At 43.9% G+C, this 17,864-nt stretch overlaps 1 protein-coding gene across 1 annotated transcript; it reads right to left on the bottom strand.

Moving 5' to 3' along the window:
• Nucleotides 1-14,405: 14,405 nt before the first annotated feature.
• On the bottom strand, nt 14,406-17,126 carry LOC141003167 (leucine-rich melanocyte differentiation-associated protein-like). The gene is made up of 4 exons (XM_073474450.1): nt 16,963-17,126; nt 16,539-16,721; nt 16,381-16,458; nt 14,406-14,595 (listed from the first exon to the last, which is right to left on the bottom strand). The coding sequence occupies exons 1-4, from the start codon at nt 17,124-17,126 to the stop codon at nt 14,406-14,408; spliced, it is 615 nt and encodes a 204-aa protein (XP_073330551.1).
• Between the last annotated feature and the right edge of the window lie 738 nt (nt 17,127-17,864).

Below are 17,864 nucleotides of genomic sequence, written 5' to 3'. Positions count from 1 at the left end.
TAAAACACTGACACAGGCAATTCACATTTGGCCTGCCACCTTGCTGCCGATCGAAACACAGTCAGATATACTTCTTTGGCTCAGTACAGCCTTGTTTACAGCGAGCTTTAAAGTGAGGGCTATACAGTCCTCCATAGCCTTGGCCATACTGCGAGCATTGTCCCGAAGTACAACGTGGACCCTCTCCTTTGTAATGATCCACTGCCTGGACATAGTTTCAAAAGCTTCACATATCACTGTATGCGACCCAGAGCACTCCTGTGCATCAATAATATCTGATTTATGTTGAAGTCATCATCCAGCAACTGAGCCGTCAAACTTCATATGTCAGTCAGACTGTGAATGTGTCTGGTGACCACATCATACAGAGCTGGCAGGGACACGTCTGAAAAGCAGCGGTGGCTTTGCAGAGTGTGCGGGGGCTCCGAATGTGCCATTAGCTGGCAAAAGCCTCGGTGAAAATCCTCCACACCAGTGGCTACATGAGCTCTAAACACTTCGCGGCACTACACAGGCACAGCAGTGTGATGTCATGAGCTTGACGAACGCGCACTCTTTTTGTCGGACTATTTATCGGCAATAATTTCATCATCCGATCCATTAAATAATACTATAAAATTCCTGTTATCGGGTCGATAATCCATCGCCCCAACATATGTCGCGCATCCCTAATCTAATTAGGTTCATATTTTTTATTGAAGTAAAAAAGTAATAAAATGACATGTAATCAGCTTTTGTCAGCTGAGATGGAAACAACATTCATCAATCAGTGTTGAAAAACCTGCAGCTACAACCTGGATATTAGATGAACCCCAGAAGATATGAAATGTCGACTTAAAATGTATCATACAGATACACATACAACCTTTACGGCTTATTTTCCACAAGCTACAAATACATCTGATGCTATTCAGGTGATAGCCTAAAATATTGATATGATAAACATACAAAGATTAAAGTGAGGGATGGTCATTTAGTTTAGAAGCATTTTTGTTGTATTTGTAGAATACATCTTAACATCCTGATGGCTGTCAATAAATCAAATAAATCCTGTGCTGGTGGCTGTCACAGGCCTCTAATAAACATTTAACAAAGTTGTTTATTTAAGGGTTTATTAGACTTAAATGTTAAGAGAACCTGTTTAACAAAGCAAACCAACTGTAGCACACATGGAGTGTCTCTGGAGGAAGTCCCTTAAGGGCGGAGGTTGAATCTTTTTGGCTGGATACTTTCAAAGTTCATCTTGTTAACGTTCTCCTGCTGTCTCTACAATCACACCAGCCCCAGCATTAACTGTGAACTTCTCCTGAAATTGATCCGAGTACCGGCAGCAGCTTGTAAAGAGCACATTAACCAGACAGCAGCCCACAGTCATTGGAGCTATTTAATAATTGACACTTACCTACAGTTATGTTTGTTTTCTCTTTAACCAATGAGAGCCATAGCAGCTGAATGTGGGCGGCCTGCTGATGGTAATGTTGTCATTGCTCTCTGCTAATAAAAAGAATAAGACAAAGAGGAGAGAGAGGCTGAAGGGTTGTTAACAGATTTGTTAGCATGAGTCAAAGGTTCCTCTCCTTTTGTAGCAATATGTCTTCTGTTCTGTATATTTATTTCAAAGACACTACAGGTGGGATCAGGCAGAATATAAACTGTGGCAGCCTGCTGTCTCCTCCGTCGATGCAGTGGAAGTGGTCAATGGTTGCTCTCACATCTCAGATCATTCTCACAAAAGAAGGCTGGAACCCTCAGAGACTGATGAGGACACAATGTTTGATCCATTCAAGTCCATTGTTCTAGTAATGAGGTTAGTCGTCTTTCTAAATTAGCAAGTGTTCAGCCTATTTTAAGATGAAAGTAACCAAAGCAATGCTGATGCAGTTTAACTAACTGAAGAGTCTCACATGAATCAGAATCAGAAATCAGAAATTCCTTTATTAGTCCCGTAAATGGGGAAATTTGTGCGTCACAGCAGCCAAAGGACAGTTCAATATAACAATAAACAATAATAATAGTAAAAATTAAACAATATAATAAAAAGGTAAGAAGAAGACACAACGAACAGAATGCTGAAGTAACAGTTCAACATTGTTGGAAGTAATCGGCTTTCCTTCCTGAGTAGATAGGCATCGATCTCATGTCTCTGTGTTCAGTCGCCTGCGAAGCTGGAATCAAGATGTAGCTAGCGTTGCTTAGCATAAAGACTGGATACAGGGGGAAACAGCTAGCCTGGCTCTGTCCAAAGTTCAAAAACACACTGACAATCCCCTCTGAAGCTCACTGATCAACAGCCTGTTTGTTCAGACAGTAAAAACAGGAAGGTGTTAGATTAGAGGACGTGGCTGGAACAATTTATTGGTGAATCAATCCACCAAGCCCTTTATGTTCCTCTGTCTGTTAGCACAGGTGTTGGTTCTAGTCTCTGTACAGGCACCATAGTACTCAGTTTTGCTGCTAATGACCAGAAGTTTATAACGGCTAATGTTGGATACAGATAGATAATGTTGGAACTATCATCCCTGAGTGAGTTCACTGACTGTATGACTCTGATCTACTTTACTTGTCAAGCTATAATTAGCTTTTACAATTCCCCCTGCTCCCACTCTTTATATCAAGCTAAACTAACTACATCCTGACTCCAGCTCTATTCTTATAATAATGTGTCATAATGTGTGGACTACGAAACTTCACCTAACTTTCCATCAGCATGGGGGGAGGAGGGAATGACTGAAGGTTCCATTTTTGGGTGAACTGTACCTTGAACACACATACATGAGCCTGATGTTGATCCTCTCTGCTCAGCTCACTCTTGAAAAAAAGCTGTAAACAATGTGTATCTCCCAAAATGCTTTGAATGACAAAGTGCCTCGGCAGTCACAGATACACACACGTCAATCGAGTATGAACGGTCTCAGTGTGTCAGCAACCTTGACAGAACTGTTTGCTGTATTTATTACCTGAAGAGTGCTGAACCAATAGTAATTACACAAGAAAGCACACACACACACGCACTCAGTGGGGATCATAAAACAGATGCAATGGCTGTCTATTGGAGGAAGGGAAAGTCTGCCTTCCTTCCTACCATTCAACAGCAGACAGTACACTTGACACACACAAATTCACACATAACAAACAAGCACCTATAGTGTACATGACGCCCTTCGACCGATTGCAATGCTGAGCAGGTCAGGCTCAGGCTCCTGCAGCACGTGGAAGGTGCTGTGGTAAACTTTAACTCTGATGCTCCTCTTGTCAGCTGTCTGATGTGTGACGATTACATTCTGACAGAAACAGCACGGTCACTTCACTGACCACCAACACTGCTTGTTTGTGAGTCACATGACTACATGATATGATGGATACAGTCCCGTAGGACAGATGTCCACACTTGTTCTCCATATTGTGTTTGGAGGCACCAGAGCTCTGCTTCCACACACTGACTGATCTTGAGAGCACAGATGTATGTCATTACATTTCCCTACAAGATATATCCAGTCTGGAAACTGCTGAGAAAAGCTCTGCTTTGTGTTAGCGATATAAGGCAGAGATAGAGAGAATAAGATGCATTGTTAAATATAGCTAGTTTAAAGGCCTGGTCCACCAGCAGTAGAAACAGTGGGAACAGTCAGTGGACTGACCTGAGTCGGTGTAATAAATACACACAATTTTTCATCTGTACTTCAACTTTTGCAAACTTTGACAACAAATCTGAACAATAAAGAGCAAAATGGAGGAGGCTATTACCAGGTAGTAGCTTTGAGTCTTATTCCACCTCCTCAGTGGGAGTCGCCTGTAGCTTTTAGACCCACTGCTGGTCCATTCAGTCACTCAGGACTGAGCATCTGCGGGCATGCTAGCAACTCTGTACCTACAAACAGTGGTGCTGAAAAGCTGCGCTTGTTAACGGCGTGTTAGTGATCCAGAGTTAGGTCAGGCTCACACTACAGGAGCATCAGGCTGATTTGACCCTAATCTGCCCCTCCTGACAATCAGAGGAGAAATCTGGGCCGACCTCCCGAACTGCTCCATACTCATCGGGGCCGCCCCAATAAATATCAAACCTGTTTCATACAAACGTGTTCAACTGCGGTTGTCAGCTTCTCAACTGACTTCCTGTAAAATGTACTATATCAGGATACATATGATATCTATCATACCGCCATATACAATTGCATATACTGTCATAGAGGATGTAAAAAAATGGCCACCAGGTGAATTAATACTCCAAACAAATAGGGGGCAGCATCACCACCTCAGCTATTTCATGCCTTTACCATTTCAGTTAGGGTTAGGGTTAGGGTTAACCCTGTAGATCATGTGAACACACTAACAGAACTACAAGTGTTCACTTCACTTCCCCTGCAGAGAGCAGCTGTGGCTCTGCTGTCGACATTAGCAGTATCTTCAGGTGGTGTAACTATAAAACGATGGCAGGTGAGATACAACAGGTCTATCTTTCTTGTGAAATGTTTGCTATTTCCACATTGTTTCCCACATGCCTGCCTCTGACCACATGCTTTGTGCTGTTCCTCTACTTTCTGTACTTTTGTGCTGCATCAGTGGTTCATATCTGTGTTTCTCTCTCCAGCCTTATCTCAGTTCCTTCCTCTGCTTGTGCTCAACTCCTTACTCTGGTGCTCGACTTGTTTTCCCTTCCTCTCTCTCTGCCTGTCTGTCTCTGTGCAACGTCTCTTCCGTAAAGACAAATGTTTCGCAGCAGACTTTGATTCACTTACATGAAACATGAGGCCCGGCTGGCACACACACACAACTGTGCTGTTTCCTGCAATGTGTACAACATTTTCAAGTTAAGATTCTACAAGATATTGCAAATGTGTTATTGTCATGAGCATTTGATATATTATGTCTGTGTGTAAATACAAGGCAGCAACTCTCAAAAGGAATGGATTAATAGGTAAACCCCCCATTAATTAATGTTAGTCCATAAGACAAGAAATACTTGCTAACTAGCTAACAGCAGCTACAGTTAGCTAGTTAGTTAGCTAGGAAGAGACGTTGCACAGAGACAGACAGGCATCTGCAGACAGAGGAAGGGAAAACACATCGAGCACCAGAGTAAGGAGTCGAACACAGGCAGAGGAAGGAACTGAGATAAGGCTGGAGAGAGCAACACAGATATGAGCCACTGATGCAGCGCAAAAGTACAGAAAGTAGAGGAACAGCACAAAGCATGTGGTCAGAGGCAGGCATGTGGGAAACAATGTGGAAATAGCAAACATTTCACAAGAAAGATAGACCTGTTGTATCTCACCTGCCATCGTTTTATAGTTACACCACCTGAAAATACTGCTAATGTCAACAGCAGAGCCACAGCTGCTCTCTGCTGGGGAAGTGAATGCTTGCAGTCCTGTTAGTGTGTTCATATGATCTACAGGAAGTCAGCATGTGGCAAACTGAAATGGTAAAGGCATGAAATAGCTGAGCTGCATTATGGATTTTAATGTGTCTTCAACAAGTACAGTACAAGGAAGAACAGTACTACATTACTGGAGCACCCATGTAAACTGTAACACTGACATTTTAAAGAGAGTAATGTAATGTCACTAAACTGCTAATAACTCATCACATGTTGTTAGTTAGACCATAAATCTATTGATCTGGTAATGAGCTGCACTACTTTGTACCCACATATGTTTGGAGTTGTGGTTGCACAGTGTAGCAGCTGCAGAGTTACATACGTCCTCCTCAGATATTAATGAAATGACTCTGAATACATAAACATGCAGCAAGGTCACTGTCTCATTAGACTGGCAGTGGATGGCGGAGGCAAGCAGACCTCTCCTGATCTGAGGACACTGTTCAAGCATGTGGTGATGCACCAGCTCGCAAATAGATAAGATGGTGTGGATCCAGATAAAGGGACGGATCCTGACACGTTTTCTCACTTTCTTCAACATTGTGAGATGGTATGTGTGAGTGAGTACAGTGTGATGCAGATCCAAATAATAATCTGGATCTGGCGGATTTAATTCTGTGTTATTTGAAATTGTGGAGGTATGCACTCTACTGAGTAATGAGGTATATTCAGTGGGTATTTATTTATGCTTTTCCTAATGCACTGTATTATGTTCATTCATCTGTTTTGCATTATTTCCTATTAATAATAACATATAATAATGTGATTTCAGTAACTTCTAACACATATTGAATTTGTTATGTTTTACTTGAGGTAATCTGGAGGAACTTAGTGGAAGTTAACGTTTTACAATGAAAACATACAAATGCTGCTTCCAGCGCTGTTAATCTTTAAAATTAACTACTGTTGAACTGAAAATAAATAAATGCAGATCATTTCTTCACCAGAATCAGAATTTGACTTCTGTCAACGTGAAAACTGCTTTAAAACTGCGTTTAGACCTGAAACTAAGTGTTAATTGACGTGCAGTCAAGACTTTGCTTTCGCTGTCACAGCGTGATGAGGTAAGGGGGGCGCTCGGGGGAACATTTTGTTCTCCTTCAACCTAATTCAGCACAGCACTAAGCCTCAACCTTTGAGACAAAGGAAAGTCGGAGAATGCCAAACAAAAGGAAAGAAAACACGATAGCACTGAGACGGGAACAGGACACAAACATGAACCACCACAAATCTCAGCCTCTGCTTCCTTCTCACTACTGATGCCTTGAAACACACCACAGTTTTAAAACACAAGCAGGGAATCCAGCTGGGTGCAGACTGGGGGCATTAGTGGGACTACATGTCTAAAAGTCTGCCTTCTCATGACTCTGCTGCTAATGTCTGTTCTCGGGATGCAGAGTTACTTGTGGTTCCTAGAGTCTCCAAAAGTAGAATGGGAGGGAGAACCGTCAGCCATCAAGCTCCTCTCCTGTGGAACCATCTTCCAGGTTCAGTTCAGGAGGCAGACAACCTCTCTCTGTTTAAGAACTTCCTTTTTGATAAAGCCTGTAGTTAGGGCCTGCACAGGCTCTTAGCTATGCTGCCATAGGCTTAGACTACCGTGGGATTTCCCATGATGCACTGAGCTCCTCTCTCTTATGTATTTATTAATGTCTCATTAATACATGTTACTGTCTTGGCTTCTTCCCCGGAGTCTCTGTGCTCTCTCGTCTCACAAGTTCCCATGGATGGTGGTGGCCCTGCTGCTGCGGTCCTGCTAGACTTCTACTATAATCATCATCATCATTATTATTATTATTATTATACTTTGATTATTAATAGTCATATCTCAATGAGTAAAGCTGTTATTACTGCTGTGGCTGCTGTATTTATCCACTATTTATTTCCACAAACAATTAATTTCTGTATTTCTTTTTACATTTCTTTATACATTTCTGCCTCATGATGCATACCAGGGGGTTACTGAGTCCGCTTTTGCCCATTGGTTGTTCAACATCACAGAGTATGAATCAACACATGCCCTGATCCCACGTCGGTGGCCAGGCTCATGATGGGTCTTAGAGGAAGCTAGCTAGTAGTCGCAGTACTTGCAGTAGTCTTAGTCGTCTCAGTAGTCCCAGTAGTCTCAGTAGTCTCAGTAGTGTTAATAGTCATGGCAGTCTCGGCAGTCCCGGCAGTCTTGGCAGTCACAGTAGTCTCAGTACTCTCAGTAGTGGCAGTAGTCACAGTAATTGTAGTAGTGTCAGTAGTGTCAGTAGTCTTAGTAGTCTCAGCAGTCTCAGTAGTCTTAGTAGTCTCAGCAGTCTCAGTAGTCGCAGTAGTGGCAGTAGTCACAGTAATTGCAGTAGTGGCAGTAGTCTTAGCAGTCTCAGCAGTCTTAGTAGTCTTAGAAGTCTCAGTAGTCACAGTAATTGCAGTAGTGGCAGTAGTCTTAGCAGTCTTAGCAGTCTTAGTAGTCTTAGAAGTCTCAGTAGTCACAGTAATTGCAGTAGTGGCAGTAGTGGCAGTAGTCTTAGCAGTCACAGCAGTCTTAGTAGTCTAAGAAGTCTCAGTAGTCGCAGTAGTCGCAGTAATGGCAGTAGTCGCAGTAGTCGCAGTAGTTGCAGTAGTTTCAGTAGTCTTAGTAGTCTCAGCAGTCTCAGTAGTCACAATAGTCTCAGCAGTCTAAGTAGTCTCAGTAGTCTTAGCAGTCTCAGTAGTCTTAGTAGTGTCAGTAGTCTCAGTAGTCTTAGTAGTCTCAGCAGTCTCAGTAGTCTCAGTAGTCGCAGTAGTCTCAGCAGTCTCAGTAGTCTCAGCAGTCTCAGTAGTGTTAGTAGTCTCAGCAGTCTCAGTAGTCTCAGTAGTCGCAGTAGTCTCAGCAGTCTCAGTAGTCGCAGTAGTCTCAGCAGTCTCAGTAGTCTTAGTAGTCTCAGCAGTCTCAGTAGTCTTAGTAGTGGCAGTAGTCTCAGTAGTCGCAGTAATTGCAGTCGTGGCAGTAGTCGCAGTAATTGCAGTCGTGGCAGTAGTGGCAGTAGTCTCAGTAGTTTCAGTAGTGTCAGTAGTCGCAGTAGTCTCAGTAGTGTCAGTAGTTGCAGTAGTGGCAGTAGTCTCAGTAGTGGCAGTAGTCTCAGTAGTCGCAGTAATTGCAGTAGTGGCAGTAGTGGCAGTAGTCGCAGTAGTCTCAGCAGTCTCAGTAGTCTTAGTAATCTTAGTAGTCGCAATAATTGCAGTAATTGCAGTAGTGGCAGTAGTCTCAGCAGTCTCAGTAGTCTCAGTAGTCTCAGTAGTCTCAGTAGTCGCAGTGTCTCAGCAGTCTCAGTAGTGGCAGTAGTCACAGTAATTGCAGTAGTGGCAGTAGTCTTTAAAAGACATTCTCGGTAAAAGACATCATAAGTTAGACAATATAAAATATATATATATATAAAAAAAATATTTAAAAATATAAGGCACATGTGGAGATCAACAAAACAAGACAAGAGCAGCAGTATATATAAAAGAAAGAAAGTGTCAGTGTCAGTGCAGCTTCAAATAATGATAATAATAATAATAAGCGATAGCAGCAGCATGTATAACATGCATGTGTATAACAGTGACTGTTATGATGGAAGTGGGACGATGGAGGCAACAGCTCTGGGGTAGAAGCTGTTTCTCAGTCTGTTTGTTTTGGTTCTGATTGTCCTGAACCTTCTGCCAGATGGTAGCAGCTCAAACATGGAGTGACCTGGGTGTGTGGTGTCTCTGAGGATAATGAGGGCTTTCTTGTTGAGCCTTTTTGTGTAAATGGTGTCCAGTCCGGGGAGCTCCAACCTGATGATGCGCTGAGCTGCCTTCACCACACGATGGAGACTGTAGCGTTCTGCGGCTGTACAGCTGGCGTACCACACTGTGGCGCTGTTGGTCAGGATGGACTCTATTGTGTTTCTGTAGAAGTTGAGGAGTAGTTTTGGAGGTAGTTTGGCCCGCTTCAGTTTCCTCAGGAAAAAGAGTCTCTGTTGAGCTTTCTTGACCAGCTGCATGGTGTTGTTTGTCCATGCCAGCTGGTTTGACAGTGTGACTCCCAGAAACTTCAGCTTTTCTACCTCCTCCACTGTCTCCCCATTTATGTGGAGGGGGGCGTGCGGTTCCACCCTAGTCCTACGGAAGTCAACGATCATCTCCTTGGTTTTGGAGGTGTTGAGGATGAGGTTGTTTGCTCCGCACCACTGTATGAGATGATCCACCTCACGCCTGTAAGCTGTCTCATCCTCCTCTGAGATCAAGCCCACTACAGTCGTGTCATCGGCGAATTTAATGACAGTGTTTGAGGGGTAGATGGGGGTGCAGTCATGTGTGAATAGTGTGAAGAGCATTGGGCTCAGCACACAGCCCTGAGGGGCTCCGGTCCTGAGAGTGAGGGTGGAGGAGATGTTTTTGCCCACTCTGACTTGCTGTGGACGGTCCATGAGGAAATCCATGACCCATGCACACAGGGAGGAGCTGAGACCCAAGATGTACAGTTTGGAGACCAGCTTGTGAGGGATGACTGTGTTAAATGCAGAACTTAAGTCCACAAATAACATCCTCACATAGCTGTTTGGTGTCTCCAGGTGGTTCAGGGCGGGGTGGAGGGCTGTTATGATGGCGTCCTCTGTGGAGCGGTTGGTCCTGTATGCAAATTGGTGCTTGTCCAGGTCAGGTGGGATAGTAGCCTTTAGGTGTGAGAGCACCAGCCTCTCAAAGCACTTCATAATAATTGGTGTTAGTGCTACAGGCCGGTAGTCATTTAGGCACTTCGCAGGGGATTTTTTGGGCACCGGGATGATCGTGGAGGTTTTGAGGCATGTTGGGACAGCAGCTTGTTGTAGTGACAGGTTAAATATGTTGGTTATCACACCTGTAAGCTGGTCGGCACATGCTTTCAGATCCCGCCCGGGCACTCCGTCTGGACCAGCTGCCTTATTCACATTGAGTCCCCTCAGGACGGTCCTCACCTGATGTTGCTCAAGGGCCAGCACTGGTTCCTCATCAGCCAGGGTGAAAAGTGGAGCTGCTTCCTCCCTCTGGGTGTCAAAGTGAGCAAAGAACTGATTTAGGGCATCAGACAGTGTGGCGTCATCCTCAGGCAGCAGGTTGGTGGATTTGTAGTCCGTCAGTGCCTTGATGCCATTCCACATGCTGCGGGAGTTGTTGGTGTTGAAGTGTTCTTCAATGCGCTGTTTGTATTCCCGTTTTGCCTCCCTGATGCCTCTGTGGAGATTCCCCCGTGCTTCAGTGTAGGCCTGCTTGTCTCCTGACCTGAAGGCTGCATCTCGCTCCCGCAGTAGTGCTCTCACATTTGTATTAAACCATTGTTTCTGGTTAGGAAACACCCTTATTGTCTTCTGTGTTGTGACATTTCCTGTGCAGAAATTGATATATCCCAAGACAGAGTCAGTATATTCCTCTAGGTCTGCCCCCTCTGCAAACACACCCCAGTCTGTGTCTTCAAAACAGTCCTGCAGCATTGAGGTGGCTTCCTCAGTCCATACCTGCACTGTTCTGATGGTGGGTTTTTCTCTGCAGATCCGTGGTCTGTAGGCTGGGGTCAGGCTGAGAGAGATGTGATCTGACTGGCCTAGGTGTGCAGATGGAGTTGCTTTGAATGCTCCTGGGATATTGGTCTAGACTTGGTCAAGTATATTGTTCTCTCGAGTTGCAAAAGTCACATTTTTGTGAAATTTCGGCATGACCAGTTTAAAGTCCACATGATTAAAGTCCCCAGCTGCAATGACCACGCAGTGACCATGCTGTCCGGGTGCACTGTGAGCTGTTTGCTAGCGCTATCATGTAGCTTTTCCAGAGCAAGCTTAGCCTTAGCTTGTGGGGGGATGTAAACAGCCATGATTATTATGTTTGTGAATTCCCTTGGCAAAAAGAAAGGTCTGCACTTTACCACCAGGAGCTCCAGGTCAGGGCAGCAATGTCTCTCCACCATGTCCACAGCTGTGCACCATTTATTGTTCACGAAGATACACACACCTCCCCCGCGGCTCTTACTGGAGTCACTCGTGCGGTCCGCTCTGTAAACAGAGAGGCCTGCTAGTTGGATAACGGTGTTCGGTGTGATGTCGTTGAGCCAGGTCTCCGTGATGATGGTCGCACAGAAGGGCATGATTCTCGCTCTGATCTTGTCCATCTTGTTGACGACTGACCTGGAGTTCGCGAGGAAAAGGCTTGGTAGTGCTGGTTTATACGGGTTAGCCTTTAGCCTAGCCCGCAGACCTGCACGCTTTCCCCGCTTCTGCTTCCTTTCTCTCTGCCGCCGACGCTGCCTCGTTGTTATGGCGACTGGTCCGAGAGTCTCCGGGGAACGAAGAATCTCTGGCGGTAGCGAATTTGTGTCAACTTCAGGGACAATATGATGTTCACGGATGTACAACAGCTGTGAACGATCATAACTGATATAGGCCGCTGTCTTGTTTACAAAAGCTAAAAAGTACACAAACAATAAAAAACCGAGAGAGAGCCGAGCCACTGCTGCTACTGCAAGCGCCACCATCTTTTTTCGCCATATAGTGGCAGTAATTGCAGTCGTGGCAGTAGTCTCAGTAGTGGCAGTAGTGGCAGTAGTCTCAGTAGTGGCAGTAGTGGCAGTAGTTGCAGTAGTGGCAGTAGTCTCAGTAGTCTCAGTAGTGTCGGTAGTCGCAGTAGTCTCAGTAGTGTCAGTAGTTGCAGTAGTGGTAGTAGTGGCAGTAGTCTCAGTAATCGCAGTAATTGCAGTAGTGTCAGTAGTCTCAATAGTGTCAGTAGTCGCAGTAGTCTCAGTAGTCGCAGTAGTCTCAGCAGTCTCAGCAGTCGCAGTAATTGTAGTAGTGGCAGTAGTCTCAGTAGTGGCAGTAGTCTCAGTAGTCTCAGCAGTCTCAGTAGTCTCATTAGTCTTAGTAGTCTCAGTAGACTCAGCAGTCTCAGTAGTCTCAGCAGTCACAGTAGTCTCATTAGTCTCAGTAGTGGCAGTAGTCACAGTAATTGCAGTAGTGTCAGTAGTGGCAGTAGTCAGTAGTCTCAGTAGTCTCAGTAGTCGCAGTAGTGGCAGTAGTCTCAGTAGTCGCAGTAATTGCAGTAGTGGCAGTAGTGGCAGTAGTTGCAGTAGTGGCAGTAGTCTCAGTAGTCTCAGTAGTCACAGTAATTGCAATAGTGGCTGTAGTGTCAGTAGTGGCAGTAGTCTCAGTAGTCTCAGTAATTGCAGTAGTGGCAGTAGTCTCAGTAATGTCAGTAGTGGCAGTAGTCTCAGTAGTGTCAGTAGTCGCAGTAGTCTCAGTAGTGTCAGTAGTTGCAGTAGTGGCAGTAGTCTCAGTAGTCTCAGTAGTGTCGGTAGTCGCAGTAGTCTCAGTAGTGTCAGTAGTTGCAGTAGTGGTAGTAGTCTCAGTAGTGCCAGTAGTGGCAGTAGTCTCAGTAGTCGCAGTAATTGCAGTAGTGTCAGTAGTCTCAATAGTGTCAGTAGTCGCAGTAGTCTCAGTAGTCGCAGTAGTCTCAGCAGTCTCAGCAGTCGCAGTAATTGTAGTAGTGGCAGTAGTCTCAGTAGTGGCAGTAGTCTCAGTAGTCTCAGCAGTCTCAGTAGTCTCATTAGTCTTAGTAGTCTCAGTAGACTCAGCAGTCTCAGTAGTCTCAGTGGTCTCAGCAGTCACAGTAGTCTCATTAGTCTCAGTAGTGGCAGTAGTCACAGTAATTGCAGTAGTGTCAGTAGTCAGTAGTCTCAGCAGTCTCAGTAGTCTCAGTAGTCGCAGTAGTCTCAGTAGTCGCAGTAGTGGCAGTAGTCTCAGTAGTCGCAGTAATTGCAGTAGTGGCAGTAGTTGCAGTAGTGGCAGTAGTCTCAGTAGTGGCAGTAGTCTCAGTAGTCACAGTAATTGCAATAGTGGCAGTAGTGTCAGTAGTGGCAGTAGTCTCAGTAGTCTCAGTAATTGCAGTAGTGGCAGTAGTCTCAGTAGTCTCAGTAGTCACAGTGGTCTCAGCAGTCTCAGCAGTCACAGTGGTCTCAGCAGTCTCAGCAGTCACAGTGGTCTCAGCAGTCTCAGTAGTCTCAGTAGTCACAGTAGTCTCAACACTCTCAGCAGTCGCAGTAATTGCAGTAGTGGAAGTAGTGGCAGTAGTCTCAGTAGTCTCAGTAATTGCAGTAGTGTCAGTAGTCTCGGTAATGTCAGTAGTCGCAGAAGTCTCAGTAGTCTTAGTAGTCTCAGCAGTCTCAGCAGTCGCAGTAGTCTCAGTAGTGGCAGTAGTCTCAGTAGTCTCAGCAGTCTCAGCAGTCACAGTGGTCTCAGCAGTCTCAGTAGTCTCAGTAGTTGCAGTAGTCTCAACACGCTCAGCAGTCGCAGTAGTTGCAGTAATTGCAGTGGTGGCAGTAGTCTCAGTAGTGGCAGTAGTCTCAGCAGTCGCAGTAGTGGCAGTAGTGGCAGTAGTCCCAGTAGTGGCAGTAGTCTCAGTAGTCGCAGTAGTCTCAGTAGTCTTAGCAGTCTCAGTAGTCTCAGTAGTGGCAGTAGTCTCAGTAGTTTCAGTAGTCGCAGTAGTCTTAGCAGTCTCAGTAGTTTTAGTAGTCTCAGCAGTCTCAGTAGTCTCAGTAGTCGCAGTAGTCTCAGTAGTCGCAGTAGTCTCAGCAGTCTCAGTAGTCGTGGTAGTCTCAGGAATCTCCTTCATACGTTTGTGTTCATGTATTAGATGGATATCTGGGTAACTGACACCAGTAAACTCATGTCTGTTGAATCAACTCTCTCTGGGAGATCACCATAGTTCCCACTGGTGCTTTCTGTTTGGCTTTAGCTCCCCCTGTTGGCAGCACTAGAGAATTACAGAATGATGAATGCAGCTACAGCCAGGTTCCACTTGCGTGGAACGAGTGTGTCAAGTTGAATTCTGGGTGAGGTGTAGAAAATGACACATAAGACATGTAGAGTATTTCATTTCTTTAATTGATAATGTAGCTATATAAAACATGGATCTGAATATGAAACTCTGTGAAACATCCTGTAGTTTTAAATATATGTTGAAATAAACATTAAAGGGGAGACTTGAAGGGAAGGGTTCATAAATGTAGCATATCCTATTGTCTTCTGACAGTATTTGACTTTTTCTGCAGGTGTGTGTGTTTCTTTGGCGCATCCTTCCTCTTCCTGCTGCTGTGGCTGCTCTGCTGCAGCCGGTAGGTTTTTCTAGCCTGGGCTCTCTCCTTCTCCAGGACCTCAGTGTCATCCAGGATCTCAAGGCCTGGGATCTGACTGATGACGTACTGTCTGAGAAGACAAAAGGTAATGGAAACACATGGTGTTGACAAAACATAAAGTATATATTCAGTTTGGTACAGAATCTGAAAAGCAGAGTGTGTTATGTTCATGTTCAATCTGAAATGTCACATTTCAACAGCACAATGGGATCTTACATGAAAGCACCATCAAATCACATTACACAAGTTTTAAAACAGACACAGCTCACATTACTGAGTGCATACTGAAGACTGATGACAGTATTATACTGTTTCTGCTGTGATGTGCGAGCAACCCTGAAGGACCTGCTGTGGCTTTGTTCACTGGGATGATGGATCTCAAAACCTTTCACGTGTTGTGAATGTAAACATGAAGGCAGATCCATCAGTTTTGTTTACTCTGCACCATATGTTCTGAAGTTAAAGGCCCGATCGTCACAGGCTCCTCAGCTGAGTGGATACTACTGAACTCAACTGTTCAACTTAACAAACAATGTTATGTAAAATATAAACCATTTATTAAACTATTGTAAAGGTTTATAAACATCAGTTGTAACTTTATAATAAACACTTGTTTAATTCATATTTATAAAGCATGTCATTGATTGTTAAACTTTAAAGTGATGTTTAATTAACTATAAACCTACCATTTATTAATAATGGTTATTATATAGTGTTACCTGCTACATTTGGATTAATCAGATGTGAAATTTATGGACTATTATTGAATGTATGAATTCTCTTCACAATATTCTGTCCCCCTATTTTCATGTATATAACAGTGTTGTATTGTGCTATGATTGGTGCCTTATTGTTTGGCTTCCTTTCACTGAAATAAACTGATTTTCATAAATACATTTTTATTAGACATGTCTTTCCTCAGACATCAGCAGTCCAAAACCCATTTTCCACATTTTGGTACCATGTTCCTGCACTAATGAACCAGGTGGGGCTGCTGCAGCAAGTCAAAATGTCATCGTGTGAAAGGTCATCACTGCTGCAGGTGGTCTGCTTTTAATGGAAGTTGGACATTTGAAATGAACAACATGTCAGCCGATTTTGTTGTCTAACAACATTTGTATTTTCATAACTCAGAAACTCAGCGATGGAAGAAGTAATTTGTTCCTTTGTGAAAGTAAAAGTACTGATAGTATACTGTGAAAATACTCCACTACAAGTAAAAGTCCTGGTCTGAAAGTATCATCAGCAGAATTTACTTGACGTATGAAAAGTAAAAGTGCTCATGTTTCAGAAAACTGATGTTTGTGGATTAATATTACTGCTGCATTAATGTGTATGTTGCATTTTACTGCTGTAGATGTTTAAGGTGGAGCTCATTTAACTCCTTTACATACTGTTGGCTGGTTTAATCTACAGCAACATATTCTATAAAGATCATCATATGTCAGTGTGGCTCTCCTGTGAGAACCACATATCTGTTTTCAGCTTTGTGACGATGCATTTTCAGCTGATCCAACAGGGTTTTAAAGAGTTTATTTAGCTGAAGAACATAAAGGAACACTTCATCTTTACAAATGTAAATGTAGTGGAGTAAAAGGTACAATAATAACACCAGCTGCATACTTATTAATACAACTGGCTGTGCCATGACCTGGATGACTGAGAACCTTCATCAACAACTAACTGCCTTTTCACAGCACTGAGATCAGAGTTTCTGGGTCATGTTAAGATTCTTACAATTGTTGGTTGCTTCAGACAGCAGCCAAGCTGTTAGCTGTAGCCATGTTGCTGCAGTAACAGGCCTACCACAGGGAAACACTGGAAGGGGCTGAGAAGATGTCTGAAGGATTCTCACCTGTAGTCTTTGTACTGGGTCAAACTTCCTCCGTTGAAATAGCTAGGTGCTGCCTCATTGTTCATCATACTGAGGATCCTGTATACGAAAGGAATATGGAAGAATAAAACAGATGATCACGGTCATATGCTGTATCTGCAGTTCCTCCACAGACTCACTTTATATTTGGGAACTTTCGTCGGAGTTCTTCCACAAACACGGGCAGGTTGTTGATCTTGTTCTTGTTGACGCACAGGGTGGTGACGCTGGGCATGTAGGGGAACTTGATGTGAGAGGTGTAGTTGTTACAGTCCAGGATCAGAGTGCTCAGCTTCTCCAGCTGACCCAGCAGAGCCGGGTTCCAATAGGGATTGAATGAAGGAGAACACAGCCAACTCAACCTGCTCACGTTTGTCGGTCACTGACCACATGAGCATTAATACACTGTGTAAATGTATGAACATGTGTGTGATTGACAAGGTGCTGCATTAAATGACATATGTGCAGCTAATCTATGCACTGACTCGGTTTGTGAGGCCATGGAGAGACACTTCAGTAAGTTAGTGCTTCTTATTGACTGTGAAGTTATTTAGAGAAGGATACTCATCCAGCAGATTGAAGCTGAGGTCCAGCACCTCCAGTGTTTCTGTCTGTGTTAGGATGGTGTCATAAGGGATCTCCGTCAGGCCCTGGTAAGCAAAAGAAAGCCACTGAAAGCTTGAGGCGTGGCTGGGCTGACTGTGTTGGCCTGAGGTAAGATGATCCATGACAGATCCCTCTGCACTGTGACCTCTTCAAACCCACTTGTAGAGATGGAGATCAGGAGAGACGTCAGATGATTATGTCATGATCAAACCTAAACCACAAAAAAAATAAATGGTAAAGAGAGAAAGAGATGACACTGTAGGCTGATTACAACTAACACATGGCACAGTTTATTCTACAGGCTTACAGGGGCTACACTCACCGATGTTAGCTGCATTTACATGGACCCTAATATTCCAGTAATAATCAGGATAAACAACCAATCAGAATAAAAATGCTTCCAGTAACCAGCTCAGTGGAAAGAGATTGATGGCATCTGATTGAGATGGTGCTCAGTGCATAAATATTTTCCATGTCTATGGAATGAATTTATTTTTTTCTGCTCATATTGGCCTTCCATGGGGTAACATAAGGAGACTTCCTTCAGGGAGGGTCAGAAACATGGAGGTAGTAAAACAGAACCGGCTTGTGGCTCATACAACATTTTAGATGGAGATCTTAAATGACTGAAGGATTGTTGAACAGTCAGAAGGCTCACAACAACATGTTTTTTCAAATACTTGTTTGAAAAGATGAACACAGCCGCAATCCTCTGAAACATCGACCCAATCAACAACCACTGGAATAGTCTGAAGGTATAAAGTCAAAATGACAAAAGTAGTTTGGAGTGTGAAGGTTAACAACCTTCTTCTTCTTCTTCTGATGCTTCACAACTGCTGAAAGCACTTTGTACATGACAA

The sequence above is a fragment of the Pagrus major genome, chromosome 10 (genome assembly GCF_040436345.1).
Source record: "Pagrus major chromosome 10, Pma_NU_1.0".
Classification (NCBI taxonomy): Eukaryota; Metazoa; Chordata; class Actinopteri; order Spariformes; family Sparidae; genus Pagrus; species Pagrus major.
This window is presented reverse-complemented; position numbering and strand designations above follow the sequence as displayed.